The 16,869-nt window shown below is 40.6% G+C and overlaps 1 protein-coding gene across 1 annotated transcript in view; it reads left to right on the forward strand.

Moving 5' to 3' along the window:
* The first annotated feature begins 332 nt into the window (after positions 1-332).
* SEC23A (SEC23 homolog A, COPII coat complex component) overlaps positions 333-16,869 on the forward strand; it is a 66,513-nt gene continuing 49,976 nt past the window's right edge. Inside the window, exons 1-7 of the mRNA XM_062205241.1 lie at positions 333-480; positions 6,594-6,835; positions 8,246-8,303; positions 8,514-8,600; positions 10,521-10,757; positions 12,523-12,602; positions 13,662-13,806. Coding sequence (XP_062061225.1) covers positions 6,615-6,835; positions 8,246-8,303; positions 8,514-8,600; positions 10,521-10,757; positions 12,523-12,602; positions 13,662-13,806 — 828 coding nt within the window. The 5' untranslated portion in view covers positions 333-480; positions 6,594-6,614. The remainder of the gene's footprint in view (positions 481-6,593; positions 6,836-8,245; positions 8,304-8,513; positions 8,601-10,520; positions 10,758-12,522; positions 12,603-13,661; positions 13,807-16,869) is intronic.

Here is a 16,869-nt window from a genome sequence, read left to right on the forward strand (position 1 = left end):
CTCCATTCTCTCAGCAGCTGAGGAGTCTGCGTGACAATGGAAGAAATGCTCCAGCCCTCCAGCGATCTGCAGGGAGCGGGATCCACCGTGCCTCCGGCGAGAGCCCAAGGGCGGTCGCTCGGCGCCGCCCCACTCCCAGGTTCCTGCTTCACTGCCCGGGTCACTCCGCCCCTCCAGCGCCCCGCCCCTTCTCTCCCCGCCTATCCCTCCTGTAGCGTCCGTCGCCCCGCCTTCGCCTCCCCTCACGCCCCGCCCTCTCCTCCGTTAGCACCGCCCCTCCTCCCCTCGGCCCCGCCCCGGCCCCCTCCCCTTGACGTGGCAGAGGCGGCACCAGCCATGTTGGCCGGGCCGAGGTCCTCGCGGAGGCCGGGGGCGGGGCGGTGCCGGCCTTGATTGCGGTGCCACCGGTGCTCGGGCTGCGCGGAGAGGGCTGATTTGGTGTGGCTGAGGCTGGCGTCCGGCGCGGATCTGGGGGAAAGAGTAAGTAGTGTGGTAAACGCCGACTTAGGGGCCGCCTCCTCTGCGCTCCCCGGGGGCGCACGGTGCGCAGCGGGAATCGGGGCTGGGGTCTCGGTGGTCCCCCCCGCTCTGGCTCTCGGTGCTCGGCTGCGGGGAAAGCGCGCGGGCGTCTGCGGTCCGGGGCGGCGGGTGAGCGTTGCGCCCCGAGCCTGTCACCCTTGTCGCCCACCACGTACTGCTCCGGCCTCCCGGGGCCTGGGGGCCCTGCCCCTCTCCCGGCGTCCCTGCCTTAGGTGGGGAGGTGGGAGTCGGGTGAAAATGGCAGTCCGCGCATCTCGCCCCACACCCACCCAGCGCCCCGGGCGCCCCGCCTTCCCACCCCAGCCCGTCGTCGCTGCCGGGCGCCGGGGCTTCTTTCATTCGGGCGTGATCCGCGGTGTCCTAGACTTTGAACCCAGGTAACTTCGTCACCAGTAACGCGGCCTTGGGAGTTCAAGGGGTTAAGGAGGAAAGTGCCAGGTGCAGCTAATGCCTTGGGCCTTGGTTCCCAGCGGAGTTAGGTTTTCAGACGGGACCCGTCTTACCCCGCTGGGTTGCTATTTTGCCATAATGTTTTCCCTTAGGAAAAGTCAGAGTAAATATACATGGAATCGCGGATTTTGAGGGGTGTTGAGTCCACCTTTTCACTTCATCTCCTCAGCCACGAATCATTTGCTGAAAGTTAACTTTCTTTAAGCAAGTATTGGATTTAAATGTAGATGCATGTTACATCTCCCTTCTCTCGCTTCTCCAGTAGTGTAATTGTTTCAGAGGTCGACCCACGTTTAATTGAGTCAGAATTTTAGATTTAGATGGGACCCTGTGGTTGTCTATACCAAATCTCTCACTACTGATGAGAAAAGTGAAAATCAGGAGTGGTTAAACTCCACGATCACAAAGCTAGCAGTCAGAAGTAACTGAAAACACTTCACTGAGAGTTTTACAACTGAGAAGTAGGAGAAATACATTTGACTAGTAAATATCTCTGATTGGAAGGGACTCAAATTTTTCTTGCAATTTTGTGTTTTCCGTTTAAATATGTTTGACAGGGCTAAAATTGTAATTCTGAAAAACTATCACTATAAAAACTGTTTTTGTAAAATAAAAATACTAGGGCATATATTTGATATACCATGTTGAGGTGACATAATGCTCTTGATGGCCTTTTGTGTTTTCTATTTTTTCCTTAAAAAAAAAAGGCTGGTATGTTTAGTGCATTCTAATATAATATGTGAGTAATGTTTGGTTTTATATTTGTATGTGAACATGTTAATATTAAAGGAGTGCTTGTCAAGTAATGCCATTTTAAGAAAAGCTGCTATGCAAAAGAACTTTTGCAGTCAAATCAGTAATTTTAAGGCTTTACAATTCTTATGTTCTAAGATTGAGCAATTCCTGCTTTGGAAAGGTGGGGGAAGTCAGGGAAGTGTTTTTCATGGCCCTTTAATGGGATCAAACACTTACGAAGAAACAGGTAGTACTGTCTTCAAAATACTGCTGAAAAGAGGGAATCTTAGAAATATGGATGTGATTTAGGGAGTAAATGTAATCTTAGAGTGGAGAGAGAGAAAAGTGGAAGAGGAGGAGAAACGTGCTCAAATATCATTCAGATTATTTAAAATATCTTAATAAAAAGTAACCATCCAGCCTGTTAACCTGTTGTAGAAACTTACCCCTGGCTTTTTCCTGTATGTTAATGTCTCTCTGCTAAGACTGTTAGAACCTTTCTCAATGGGGTTCCCTTGGAGTCCTAAGGCTGGTTCTAAGGATCCAGTATGCGCTTAAGCATTATTGAGAATCCAAAGGAAAAAAGCTGGCTTTTTCGAAGATAGTGTAAGTTTCATACAGACTTCTGCAATTTATTGCATTTTGTTGTTTAGTTGAATTGTACGAAGGAAATCTGGTAGATATATGGTTGGAAAAATATTTTAATAGTTTTTTCAGATAATTGTGCATATTCTTTTTTGATACTACACTGAAACTCAGTGATTTTAATGAAGAAATTAAAGGTTAATTGCAGCGTTGCAGCGTTGAATCTGAAAACTCAGAAGTAAGCTTTTTTACTGTTTTTTTTTTTTTTAAGATTTATTTATTTATTTGAAAGCAGTTACACAGAGAGAGGAGAGACAGAGAGAGAGGTCCTCCGTCCGATGGCTCACTCCCCAGATGGCCGCAATGGTCGGAGCTGCGCCAATCCGAAGCCGGGAGCCAGGGGTTTCTTCTGGGTCTCCCACATGGGTGCAGGGGCCCAAAGTCTTGGGCCATCTTCTACTGCTTTCCCAGGCCATAGCAGAGAGCCGGATTGGAAGTGGAGCAGCCGGGACTAGAACCGGCACCCACATTGAATGCCTGCGCTTCAGGCCAGGGCGTTAACCCCTTGGCCCCTTGTACTGTTAAATTAAAACCCATTGGTCCATCCTGAACTTTGATAGGATATAGGATCATCTGCTCCTGCAAGTTGCTCTAACATTGTGAATCGACCATTGGGGAGATGTTGCTTCACTAAGTAATATGCATCTTCCAAATGGTGACATAGTTCATCATAACAATATAAGTTTTTAAAATCCTATTAAAAACAACACTGAGGCCGCTGCTGTGGCTCACTTGGCTAATCCTCCGCCTGCAGCACCGGCACCCCGGGTTCTAGTCCCAGTTGGGGCGTTGGGTACTAGTCCCAGTTGCTCCTCTTCCAGTCCAGCTCTCTGCTGTGGCCCGGGAAGGCAGTGGAGGATGGCCCAAGTGCTTGGGCCCCTGCACCTGCATGGGAGACCAGGAAGAAGCACCTGGCTCCTGGCTTCGGATTGGTGTAGCCTTAGCGGCCATTAGGGAAGTGAACCAAGGGAAGGAAGACCTTTCTCTGTCTCTCTCTCATTGTCTATAACTCTCTCTGTCTTTCTCTCTCTCACTGTCTAACTCTGCCTGTCAAAACAAAACAAAACAAAGAAAAACCACAACACTGATTTCATCAGAAAAATTTTTACATATTTAGGAGGCTGTCAAACTTTTGTTGGTAAAGTTTCCAGAAAATTTTAATATTTGCATGGAAGTTCAAATTTTGTCATTGGTGAAAGATGGCAGTTGTTTTTCCATGAAGTAAAATGATATATTCATTTTGTCCAATTTTGAGAAAAATATCTGACAAATACATAAATACTCTTTATGTACTGCCATTGGGAGATATGAGAAACTAGTCACTCCAAGTATTTTTTGTGTTCTGTGTTTCAGATAAGTCATCATGGTTGGTCTGGTATGTTTTAGTGAATATTGTAATGTTTTATGAAGATGCATTTTAGATGCATCATAGGCTATAGGTACAATTAAGTAATAAGTAGAACATTTTATTTCATATGTTCTGTAGAAGAGAGGAATCTCATGGTCTTATATGGAAACGTGCTAAAAACTGGATTTCTTGACCTGGGGAGGTTGTTTGTTCTGTTTCAATTCCCTTCTGTTCTATATTTCTGAAAAATGATTATCATTCAACAACCATTTTTCATTGAAAGCTCATGCCATCCTTTTCAAAGCTATCTCCTTTATAGTTTTTCAAGATAGCCTTTTTCTAAACAAGTTTAGTCTTAGGATTCCTCTTCACCCTTTAAATGCCTTTGAAAAATTTACTATCTCTTTATTAGCATAAAATTAGCTAATTGTCTGCAAGATTCTGGTATGATAGGAGGAAATGTGTTTAATTTTTATTTTCTTCTTTCTTTTTTTTTTTTTTTTTAAGATTTATTTATTTGAAAGGCGGGTGGGGCCACCAGCTCTGTGACATAGTCGGTAAAGCTGCCACCTTTGATGCTAGCATTCTGTATGGGCGCTGGTTGAGTGCCAGCTGCTCCACTTCCAATCCAGCGTCCTGCTAATGGCCTAGGAAAAGCAGTGGAAGGTGGCCCAAGTGCCTGCGCCCCTGCAACCATTTGGGAGACCCTGAAGATTGGAAGATGCTCCTGGCGTCTGTTACCATCTGGGAAGTGAACCAGCAGATGGAAAATCCCCCTCTCTCTCTTCCTCTCCCTCTATAACTCTGATTTTCAAAATAAATAAATAAATAAATCTTAAAAAAAAAAAAAAAGAAAGAAAGGCAGAGGGAAAGAGATCTTTTATCCTCTGGTTCACTTCTCAAATGGTTGCAATGGCCAGGACTAGGCCAGTCTGAAGCTAGGAGCTTCATCCAAGTCTCCCATGTGGGTACAGGGGCCCATGTACTTGGGTCATTTTCTGTTGCTTTCCCAGGTGCATTATCAGAGAGCAGGATCAGAAGTGGAGCAGCTGGTACTTAAAGTGGTGCCCATATGGGATGCCAGCGCTGTAGACAGCAGCTTTACCTACTACACCACAGTGCCAGCCCCCTGTGTTTTTCAACTACCTCTCTTTCTCTTACTTATTAGAATTAGTTCCTCGCTCTACCATTGTTCTTAGCAATTTGAACATCTGTGCTGGCATTGTAGGTTCATAATTCAGTTCTTTTAACTTGATGGCCTTCATCTTTGCTACATAGCACTTGAAAGTATTTTCCACAGCTCTAAATTCTTCAACTTCCTTTAGTGACTAATCACTGTTGGCATTTGAGAGCATGAGGTAGAACTGTTGCCTAGAGAGGAAAGCTGGCATCCCAGGTTGGCAGTTAGAGAGTAACAAGATAGAGATGTCTCTTGATATTAGTCCCTCCCCAGAGTGGCATCCTCTTCCTGGTAGTAAATTTAAATTATTTTTTGAAATTATATATTCATTCTAGTCCCAGTTGGGGCACTGGATTCTGTCCTGGTTGCTCCTCTTCCAGTCCAGCTCTCTGCTGTGGCCCGGGAAGGCAGTGGAGGATGGCCCAAGTGCTTGGGCCCTGCACCCGCATGGGAGACCAGGAAGAAGCACCTGGCTCCTGGCTTTGGATTGGTGCAGCGCTGGCCGCAGCGGCCATTGGGGGGGTGAACCAACGGAAGGAAGACCTTTCTTTTTGTCTCTGTCTCTCTCGCTGTCTAACTCTGCCTGTCAAAAAAAAAAAAAATATATATATATATATATCTATATATATATTCAAATGAAAGTTTGCTATGTTCTCATAAGTTGTAATGTTAAAAATATTCCAAGAGTCTAGTGTTGTGGTTCATCAGGTTAAGCTGCCACTTGTGACACCAGCATCCTGTATTGGAGTTCAATTGGAGTCCCGGCTGTTCCACTTGTGATCCGACTTCCTGCTAATGTGCCTGGGAAAAGCAGTGGAAGGTGGCCCAAGGACTTAGGCTCCAGGGAGACCAGGGTAGAGTTACTGGCTCCTGGTTTCAGCCAGCCCAGCCCTAGGCATTGGGGCTATTTGGGGAGTGAACCAGTGATGGAGGCTCATTCTCTGTCCTTCTGTCTCTCTCTTACTATCAGTCTTTCATATAAATGAATAAAGGAAAATCTTTAAAAAATTCTGAATTAAATTTCTGAGATTTAAATGATATGTCATTTAAATTATGATTATAAATCATGGGAATTATATTAAATGATATATAAATGATTTATAAATCATGGGAAAACTGATTTATCAAGAATTTTATTTATTGTGCCATAAATATTTTGTATTGGTACAATACAAGAATTATTTGCCTCTATGGTTTAATATAATTTGGCTCTCAAACTCATGAAGGGCTTTAAACTCCAGTCTTAAGTTTGGTAATAAGAGAGTAGAATTGAGTTCTAATGTGTTAGTATTGCTGAATATGGGGAAAATATACTTAATTTTTAAAAAAGATTTATTTATTTATTTGAAAGACAGAGTTACAGAGAGACAGAGGCAGAGCGAGAGAGGTCTTCCATCTGCTGGTTCACTCCCCAAATGACAATGGCCAGAGCTGGGCTGATCCCAAGCCAAGGAACCAGGAACTTCTAACCGGTCTCCCACATGGGTGCAGGGATTCGAGCACTTGGATCATCTTCTGCTGCTTTCCCAGGCCATAGCAGAGAGCTGGATCACAAGTGGAGCAGCCAGGTCTTGAACTGGTGCCCAAATGGGATGCCAGCAGTGCAGGTGGCAGCTTTACCTGCTACGCCACAGCGCTGGCTCCATCTTCTTAAGAGGTTCCTAGATTTTAAAATGTCTTTTAATTTTGTTACAGAAATAAGAATCAAGCTCCACAATGACAACCTATTTGGAATTTATCCAACAAAATGAAGAGCGAGATGGAGTCCGATTTAGTTGGAATGTTTGGCCATCAAGTCGACTGGAAGCTACAAGAATGGTTGTTCCGGTGGCAGCCCTGTTTACACCACTGAAAGAGAGACCTGATTTACCGCCTATTCAATATGAACCTGTACTTTGTAGTAGGACCACTTGCCGTGCAGTTTTGAATCCTTTATGGTAATTAAAATATATGAGAAAAACTAATGTGGCACTATGATTCAAAAATTTACTTTCTTTCTTGCTTGTTTATATGAAAATCTCTTTGTTTGGTAGTTATTTTTGAAATTATGATTGGCAAAGTATCCAAAGAGCTGTAAAATTTTAGAATAATTCTGTTTGTACTGATTTGATAATATAAGGAGACCAAGTGGAAAAGTGTCACTATAAAAACTGTTATATCAGTATTTTCTGGATACTTGTGCTGGCTGTGTATCACACTGTATTATGTCAGAAAAGTCATAATTATTAGGTGGCTTGGATTTGCGAAATGCTATTTCTTGTTGCTTAAGCCAAAAATCTCAAGGGCCATCTTTATCCTTCTTTCCTCTCCGTCCAGTCCACTAGCAAATCTCTTCAGTTCTGCCTTCAGAATGGCATGGATTCTGTGTTATCCTTGATCTCTGGTAGCATACCCTATTTCAAGATACCAGCATTTTTTTCTTGAGCCATTTCAACATCCTTCTAACTGGTCTCCTTGTTTCCATTCTTGTCTTTCAAGCTGGCTGTCTCTGCCAAGATGCTAAGGTTTTATGAATGAGAATTAGATTAATAAAATCCTCCAATAGCTCCTTACACTTGAATTAAAAATCCATTTCTTTTATCAAGTCCTGTAAAACTCTACTTGATCTAGTTTCTAAATATTTCTTTTATCTTGTATCATCCATTTTTCTTATTTAATACCTTAACCCTAGTGCTCTCCTCTGATCCTTTGAGCATGCCAAACTTATACCTTGGAATTTGTGCAGTAGTTGTGGATTCTGTCTGGATTGCTCTGCTCCCAAATTTTCCTATGACTGTAAGTTCCTTTTCAATCAGATCATACTTCAGTTGTCTATTTCAGAAGGATTTTTCTTTAATGTAGCTCTCCCAAACAGATCCTGCTTTATTTTCTTTCATCTATATTCCTAAAATGTATTTTTTGTGTTTATGCATCCACTTGTCTTTTGTCTCTTTCTCTTCTACAATGTAAACTCCATGAGAGCAGAGATCTTTTCTTTCTTGGTTACTATTCTATCACATCCACCTAAAGTACTTTTTGTACATGTTAGGCCATCAATGAATACATTTTTGACTTGAACAGATGTTTTCTAGGTGGTCTGAATGTAGTGTTACTAAAGCCATTTGAAAAAAAATAGGATTGTTTTTATTGTTCGTGTGGCATATAATTAAATTATTATATATTCAGTTTTTAATTATATGTAGAAAGTATGAATGAGATATTGTCACCAACTAAAACTACATAGCTTTTAAAGATCATTTTGACTATCAATTTGAATGTTACTCTTTTAGAAATAAATTATTTCATTGAAATTATGATTCTTATCAAATTGAACTGAAATGTGTACATCTTTTCTTTTCTTAAAATAGTCAAGTGGATTATCGAGCAAAACTCTGGGCTTGCAACTTTTGTTATCAAAGAAATCAGGTATGAAAACCTCCATTGCAGATGTCAGTGCTACAAAAATAGTCATATGAAAAATGCATATTTAAAAAGGACTAAATCATTACTTTTCATGTAATTAAAATACCTACTTTTAGTAACTAAATTGTAAACAAATATTTTTAGTTTTAAATTTTATCATTCTGGCAAATAATTTGTTAAAATTTTTGGTTCTTTTTTTTTTTCTGTCTGTAGTTTCCACCTACTTATGCTGGTATATCTGAACTGAATCAGCCTGCTGAACTTTTACCTCAGTTTTCTAGCATTGAATATGTAGTTCTGGTAAGAACATAAGAGCAAATATTTAAGAAGGTTTTAAATATCCAGTAATTTACTTTATACCAAAGTAGTTGTTAAGTTGAGATGACTTAAAGCATCCTCACACATTGAACTGATGGAGTATTTCAAAAGCAAAAATTGTTAAGATCAATTGGAGCAAGATGATTTCTCTTAGTTATTTGATGGGTGACCAAGATACTGGTTAGGGTGGTGTTATTTGCTATTCTGGGTGGATCAGTAAGCAATTAAGTATTAGTCTTGGTTTGTAGTTGGAAGGTCAGTTTACAAATACTTAATATGATGCTGGAATCTATTGCTGTGTCTCTCAGTAATGAAAATATTATTGTTTTTATCTTTTAAAGATTTATTTATTTATTTGAAAGGCAGAGTTACAGAGAGGCTGAGGCAGAGATAGGTCTTCCATCTGCTGGTTCACTCTCCAAATGGCTAGAGAGGGGCCAATCTGAAGCCAAGAGCCATGAGCTTTTTCCAGTGTGCTCCCACACTGATGCTGGGGGTCCAAGGACTTGGTCTATCTTCTACTGCTTTCCCAGGCCATAGCAGAGAGCTGGATCAGAAATGAATTAGCCAGGACTTGAACTGGCACCAGCATGGGATGCCTGTACTGCAGGCTGTGGCTTTTCCCGCTATGTCACAGCATCTGCCCCTCTTTTTGTTTCTGAAGATTTATTATTATTTATTTGAGAGGCAGAGTTACAGGCAGAGGGAGAGACAAAGAGAAAGGTCTTCCATCCACTGGTTCACTTACCAAATGGCTCCAATGGCCAGAGGTGGTCCAATCCAAAGCCAGGAGCCAGGAGCTTCTTCCAAGTCTCCCACATGGGTGCAGGGTCCCAAGCACTTGAGCCATCTTTGCTGCTTTTCCAGGGACATTAGCAGGAAGCTGGATCAGAAGTGGGGCAGCTGGAGCTCCCACGTGGGATGCTGGTGTCACAGGTGGAAGCTTAACCTACTATGCCACAGTGTCAGCCCCTATTGTGTTATTTTTTTTTAGAAAAATATTTTTTCTTTTCTGACAAGTGTCACATAGTTGTGTATATATTTAAGTGCGGGAGTAATAATATTGTTTATGAATGTTGTAGGGAAAACAGAATTATTCCCTTGCGCCAATCAGTAATTTGTCCAGCTTTGCTAGTTTATGGTTCTCTGGAAATTCAATTCGGGTTTAGAAAATTGTTTTATAAAAGTTGCTTCACTTTGTGATGAACTTTATAGGTGTTATTTTATTTAAAAATAAAAAAAATTTGCTATAAGAAATGAAACCTCGCTGGTGCCATGGCTCACTAGGCTAATCCACTGCCTGCGGCGCTGGCACACCGGGTTCTAGTCCCGGTCGGGGCGCTGGATTCTGTCCTGGGTGCTCCTCTTCCAGTCCAGCTCTCTGCTGTGGCCCAGGAGTGCAGTGGAGGATGGCCCAGGTCCTTGGGCCCTGCACCTGGCTCCTGGCTTCGGATCAGCGCGGTGTGCTGGCCACAGTGCGCTGGCCACAGTGCGCCGGCCGCAGTGCGCCGGCTGCAGCGGCCATTGAGGGGTGAACCGACGGAAAAAGGAAGATCTTTCTCTCTGTCTGTCTCTCTCACTGTGCACCCTGCCTGTCAAAAAAAAAAAAAAAAAAAAAAAAAGGAATGAAACCTCATGTACTTAAATGAAATGGAGAGTGAAAACTCTCTCTATGTAACTATAACTGTACATAATGTTTTTAAACTTGATTTTTCACTTAGTTATACTATGTCTTGGATTTCTGTCCTTGACAGCACATACAGTCAGTTTCATTTCTGAAATGACTTTATTAGGATTCCATTGTATTCATTACTTAATTACTTCTGTTGACTCTCATATATTGTGCTGAAGTGTTAGTACCTTTTAAATAACTATTTTTCTTATTTAAAACGTTTTTAAAAGCGTGGTCCTCAGATGCCTTTGATATTCCTCTATGTGGTTGATACTTGTATGGAAGATGAAGATTTACAAGCCCTGAAAGAGTCCATGCAGATGTCATTAAGTCTTTTACCACCTACAGCTTTGGTTGGACTAATTACTTTTGGGAGAATGGTGCAGGTTCATGAACTTGGATGTGAAGGTATTTCAAAAAGCTATGTCTTCAGAGGAACAAAAGATCTATCTGCGAAGCAGCTGCAGGTAAACAGCAAGAATGCTTTTTTCAACATGTCTGTGAACATCACAGTAGATATGTTTATAGATTCCTTCTGGATATATGTTAATAGAAACTATTTTTATTATGAGTGACTAATATAATTGTATTGCAGCAATGACTTTAAGTTGAGCATTGCCATCAACTTTACTCATGTGCCTTAAATTCCTGTCATACAGATTGAAGATCCTTTACTTTTAACTGTATCTTTAAAGTTTAAAATGAAACTGAAGATGATATTGGAAGGACTCAAAGAACAGTCATGTTGAAGACTAAGAGGGAGCAACCACAGAATGTTAGCTTTTGTTTCTTGACATCTCATATAGGAACTAAATACTTTTAGTCTGTTGGGTATACTTGGAGATGTAAGAGTTATCAGTATGTGAACTATAGGTTTGTGATTTTTTTCCCAGTGATCTTATCATTGGGGAAAATTAAAGCTTTTTTTCCCCCTTAGGCAAGGGAGTTTTGTGTAGCATACCAGGAACATCTAGGGATATTTTTCAAACATCTTTTATTCCCCAGAGGTTTTCCTCATTTGAGGTTTGTTGAAAGTAAAGGAGATTGTGTGGGAATCTGAGAGATAATTGAATTAAAAGATACTTATTTTAGGAAGAGAGACACTTGAGTGTGGTTATACAGATAAGGGAAAGAAAAGATTAAGTGAAAGCAAGAGTGAGATGAGGAGAGTGAAGTTTCAGAAGACATGCATGGTTTCCTTCAAGATCACAGCAGATACCTTATATACATGCTGTGATCCCGAAGGAATCCATGTATACAAGGATGCTATGAAAGTTTGTTAAAAATTAAAAGTTTATTTTGGTGCAAAATATTTTTGAAAGCCAGGCATAATGTTTTCATGGTATGCATTTTCCTTGAACTTTTTGAAATTGTACAAGATATGGGTATCTTATATCTAAAAACCTGTATGTTACTCCAATACCTCTCCTTCATAGGACTTAGTAGAATTCCAGATTTATACTTATTTAGCAGATGATTTGATTTACTTCTTTGCATATCCACATTTTCCATAAGGGTAGGGACCGTTTATTTTTTTACCATTATATTCTGGCATATTAAAGGTTCTTGAGACAGAGTTGCTGAAAGGAATGGATGAATGTAAGTTAAGTATGGATGTGTAAGTGATTCAATAACTTATATTGACCATTAATTACAAACATGTGTTTTTTAATCTTGAGAAGAGTGAGTGAGTGAGTGAGGTCTTCCATCTGCTGCTTTACTCCATAAATGCCTGCATTGGTTGAGGCTGGACCAAGCTAGAAGCTAGGAACCAGGAACTCAATCCAAGTCCCCTGTGTGAATAGCAGGAACACAATTAACTTGAACCATCAATGCTGCCTTGAAGGGTGTACATTAGCAGGAAGCTAGAATCAGTAGCCAGAGCTGTATATCAAGCCAGGTATCCTGATTACCCTGATATGAGGTATAGATCTCTTAACTGACATCGTAACCACAAGGCTAAATGCTCACCTCTATCTAGATATAAGGTATATCTGAGCTAGTATCTTTGCTCACATAACACCTTATACTTTCTTTTGATGATCATTTCACTGTATTGTTACTATTCTTTTGATAGTCTTCCCAGAAGGACTATTTGCTTTCTGAGGAAAGACACTTTGTATTCTTTATTTTTGTGCTCCTAATGTCTAGCACAGCACCTTGTACATGTTTAATGGTTGATAAATCTGTAGAAGCAATTAAGTGAAGATCACACAAATATTCTGTTTACAGGAAATGCTGGGACTTTCTAAAGTGCCAGTTACTCAAGCAACACGTGGTCCTCAGGTACAGCAGCCACCTCCTTCCAACAGGTAATAATTAAATACTGCAAACAGGATTTTACAATTCATGCAGCTATTTTAAACATCTCATACCTTTAACTTAAACATAGTAACACTACCATATTGTTATATATTTTTAGGAATATAATTATATTAATAAGCTTTTTGAAGAATTGCAGTAGAGCCATGTCACTGAAATGGTTTTTCATTATTATATAAGGAGTTACATTAGTTTTGACGTATTGATTTTATATTTTTAATTTCAGGAAAAATGTAATTTTTGTGCTTTGAGGGAAGCTTTGCAAAAATAGGGTTTCAAAAATCTTTTCATTTTTTTCGTAGCCTTATAGGTAGTGTTTCTGTCCAAATTTACTTTCTTTTTTTATTTGAGAGGCAGAAAGAGACCTCCCATTGGCTGGTTTCCTCCCAAATACCCTCTGTTACTGGGCTGGACTAGGGCAGGAGCCAGGAGCTGGGAATGCAATCCAGGTCTCCCATATAGATGGCAGGAACCAAATTTCTTGAACTATCACCTTTGCCTCCCAGAATCTGCATTGTCAGGAAACTGGAGTCTGGAGCTGGAACTGGGAATTGAACCCAGGCAATCCACTGTGGGATGTGGGCACCTTAATCGCTAGGCTAGATGCCTGCTCCCTTCCCTTAAACTTTCTTATCAGAGGTACTATTACTAAAAGTGCGTTATGTATCTTCTCATCATTATTTCAGTAACCCTAAAACCCATTAGATTAGTAAATGAACCATGAAGTCCCAAAGTAATACTTGATTTGAGTGTTTCTTTTATAGCAGTTGTATTCAAAGTGTGGTTCCTGGATCAGTGGCATTGGTGTCACCTGGTAACTTGTTTGAAATTCAAATTCCCAGACTTTTCAAAACAAACTCTAGAACTGGGACCCAGCAATTGTTGTTAAACCTTCAGTTAATTCTGAAGCACATGAAAGTTTGAGAACTCTTGGCCTGCTGTATATTCAAAATATTTTTCTCTATTTTTAGGAAAGTAAGCCATTTGTTTCTTATACCCTTACCCACAAACATGTTATAAGTGACTTTTTATTTAATTTTAATTTGCAGATTTCTACAGCCAGTACAGAAAATAGACATGAATCTCACAGATCTTCTTGGAGAACTTCAGCGAGACCCTTGGCCTGTACCACAGGGAAAGAGACCTTTGCGTTCCTCTGGGGTGGCCCTTTCCATAGCTGTAGGACTGCTAGAGGTAGTGATGACTTTTTTTTTTTTTTTAAAGATTTATTTTATTTATTTGAAAGGCAGAGTGAGAGAGAGAAAGGGAGAGACAGAGCTCTTCTGTCTGCCAGTTCACTCCCCAAATGGTCACAGTGGCCAGGGTTGGGTTAAACCGAAGCCAGAAGCACTGGAACTCCATCCACGACTCCTGTGTGGGTGGCAGGGGCCCAAGTAGTTGGGCCATCTTCTACTGATTTCCCAGGTGCATTATCAGGGAACTGGGTTGGTAGCAAAGCAGCTGGGACTTGAACCAGTGCTCTGAAATGGAATACTGGCTTCATAGGTGGCAGATTAACCTGCTGTGTCACATCACAGTCCCCGAATAATTTTTCTTTATTTTTAGACTATTATAGTATTGGTAGGATGATTGTTGTAGATTAATGTTATCTAGTAGCTTCTGATATGTATAGGCAGGTCTTTTATTCCCATAAAATTTTCTTGGGTTACTTAAGAGTTTATTCCATTTTTCTGTTTCTTCAGAGTTCCAGTTATATAAATCAGATCATTTTTGCTTGCTTTCTGTTTCATTACTTATCTTTTCACTTCTTCCTTTTATTTTTATTCTCTTGGCTATTTTATTGTTTTTCTTCAGTATTCCTTCCTAAGTTTTCATTTGAACTTGGTGGTAGTTCTAGGCCTGTTAGAAGCTTCTTTCTCCTCTCTTGCATATCCTTTTTGCAAATTGAACTAATGCTGTGTGAAGGCTTGCAGTGAGAGTGCAGGGAGCTAACTCACTTGGATTTAGAGGGTTTTATTCTTTCTTTGTTGCTGTTTTGGATTTTAGGTAGTTTTAAGTTTGGATGTGATTTGTGTTCTGGTTCTGTGAAGTGTGTGTTTATGTATATTTATTTGGTCTTGTTCTTCACTGTTGTTTCATCTTAACATGGCTAATAGTAACCCAGATAACCAGGATGAAAAGAATATTTTTGTGACTAAACTAGTTTAAGAAAGTTACAGAAGTTATAAGCTTACTTTGTAAAAATAATTCAAATGATATGGAAGGATGTATGAAAATGAAAAGTAAAATGAAGTTTTCTTTATTGCCTCCCAAAGTTATTAATTATATTATTTTTAAAAATTATTATTTTTTAAAATTACCATCAGATTTTATATCATTTACATTCTGTTGTAAAGTTATAATGTATCTTAAAAATAAATGCTGTATTTTTTTTTTTTTTTTTTGACAGGCAGAGTTAGACAGTGAGAGAGAGAGACAGAGAGAAAGGTTCCTTTACTGTTGGTTTACCCTCTAATGGCCGCTGTGGCTGGCGCGCTGTGGCTGGTGCACCGCGCTGATCCGGAGCCAGGAGCCAGGTGCTTCTCCTGGTCTCCCATGCGGGTGCAGGGCCCAAGCACTTGGGCCATCCTCCACTGCACTCCCTGGCCACAGCAGAGAGCTGGCCTGGAAGAGGGGCAACCGGGACAGAATCTGGCGCCCCGACTGGGACTAGAACCCTGGGTGCCAGCACCGCAGGCGGAGGATTAGCCTATTGAGCCGCGGCGCCGGCCTAAATGCTATATTTTATCTGATAAATGCTTGTAGAATTTGGAAATAAAATAGCATTGTTAATATGATTTTAAAATATTAATGGTGAATAAGGCAGATTATATATGTAGAGGAGATGTAATCCTTGGTTATTGCAACTTTCCTTCTTGGTGGACTCTATTTCATGTACCAGAGTTCAAGAGTACCTTTAAAATTTTTTTTCCGTATTCTCTCATTTCCTTTGGATCATGCTCAGTTACCCTTTTGTTTCTTATATATATATTTTGGGTTTTGCATATCCAAAAATGTTTTAAAATATTGCCCTTGCTTCATTAATAGTTTGGGTGGCTGTAGAATTCTAGGTTCAAAATGAGCTTCACTCAAAAATTTGAAGCATTCCTTTACTATTCTAAAAGTTTATTGGTGATATTTGATAGAGTTTTCCTTTCTTTTTATTAAGGAAACTTATTTTTCCAACTGGACATTTTTAGAACATTCTCTTTAATTTTTAAAAAATATTTATTTTATTTATTTGAAAAACAGAGTTAGAGAGTGGTAGAGACAGAGAGGTCTTCCACCTGCTGGTTCACCCCCCAATTGGCTGCAACGGCCGGAGCTGTGCTGATCTAAAGCAAGGAACCAGGAGCTTCTTCTGGGTCTCCCATGTGGGTGCAGGGGCCCAAGGACTTGGGTCATCTTCTCCTGCTTTCCCAGGCCGTAGCAGAGAGCTGGATCAGAAAAGGAGCAGCCTGGACTAGAACTGGCGCCCATATGGGATGACGGCACTTCAGGCCAGGGCTTTACCCCGCTGTACCACAGCACCGGCCCCAAACATTCTCTTTAATTTTAAAGTACTGAAATTTCATTGAGCTGTGTTTAGGTTTAGTTCTTGTTTCATTAACTATGTTTGATTCTTGTTGTGCCTTTTCATCCTGAAGACTTTATCATTATTTATTTATTTATCTTTTTTATTTTGTATTCATTTTTAAAAAAAATTCTTTTTTTATTTGAAAGAGTTACAGAGAGAGAGGAGAGTGAGAGAGAGAGAGAGAGAGAGAGAGAGAGAGAGGTCTTCCATCCGATGGCTCACTTCCCAGATGGCCGCAACGGCTGGAACTGTGCCGATCCCAAGCCAGGAGTCAGGATTCTTTCTGGTCTCCTATGTGGGTGCGGGGGCCTAAGGACTTGGGCCATCTTCTACTGCTTTCCCAGGCCATAGCAGAGAGCTGGATAGGAAGTGGAGCGCCCATATGGGATGCTGGCGCTTCAGGCTAGGGCGTTAACCCACTGTGCCGGCCCCTTATTTTGTATTCATTAGATTAATGCTGGATAGCTTTATATCCTTATTGTTTCCTCTTGTGTTTTCCTTCTTTGCTCCTGTTTCTGCTGATTTACTCAAATTTATTTTCCACGTCAATAACTCGATCTTCTGACATGGTTTTTAGTCCATCCATTAATGTTGTTTTATTTTTGCAATGCTTCTAATTCCAGAAACGTGTTTGTGGTTGTCCGTGTTTGCTCTGATATGCATTGTAACGCATGCTCTGT

This window comes from Lepus europaeus, chromosome 11, assembly GCF_033115175.1.
Source record: "Lepus europaeus isolate LE1 chromosome 11, mLepTim1.pri, whole genome shotgun sequence".
NCBI classification, from domain to species: Eukaryota; Metazoa; Chordata; class Mammalia; order Lagomorpha; family Leporidae; genus Lepus; species Lepus europaeus.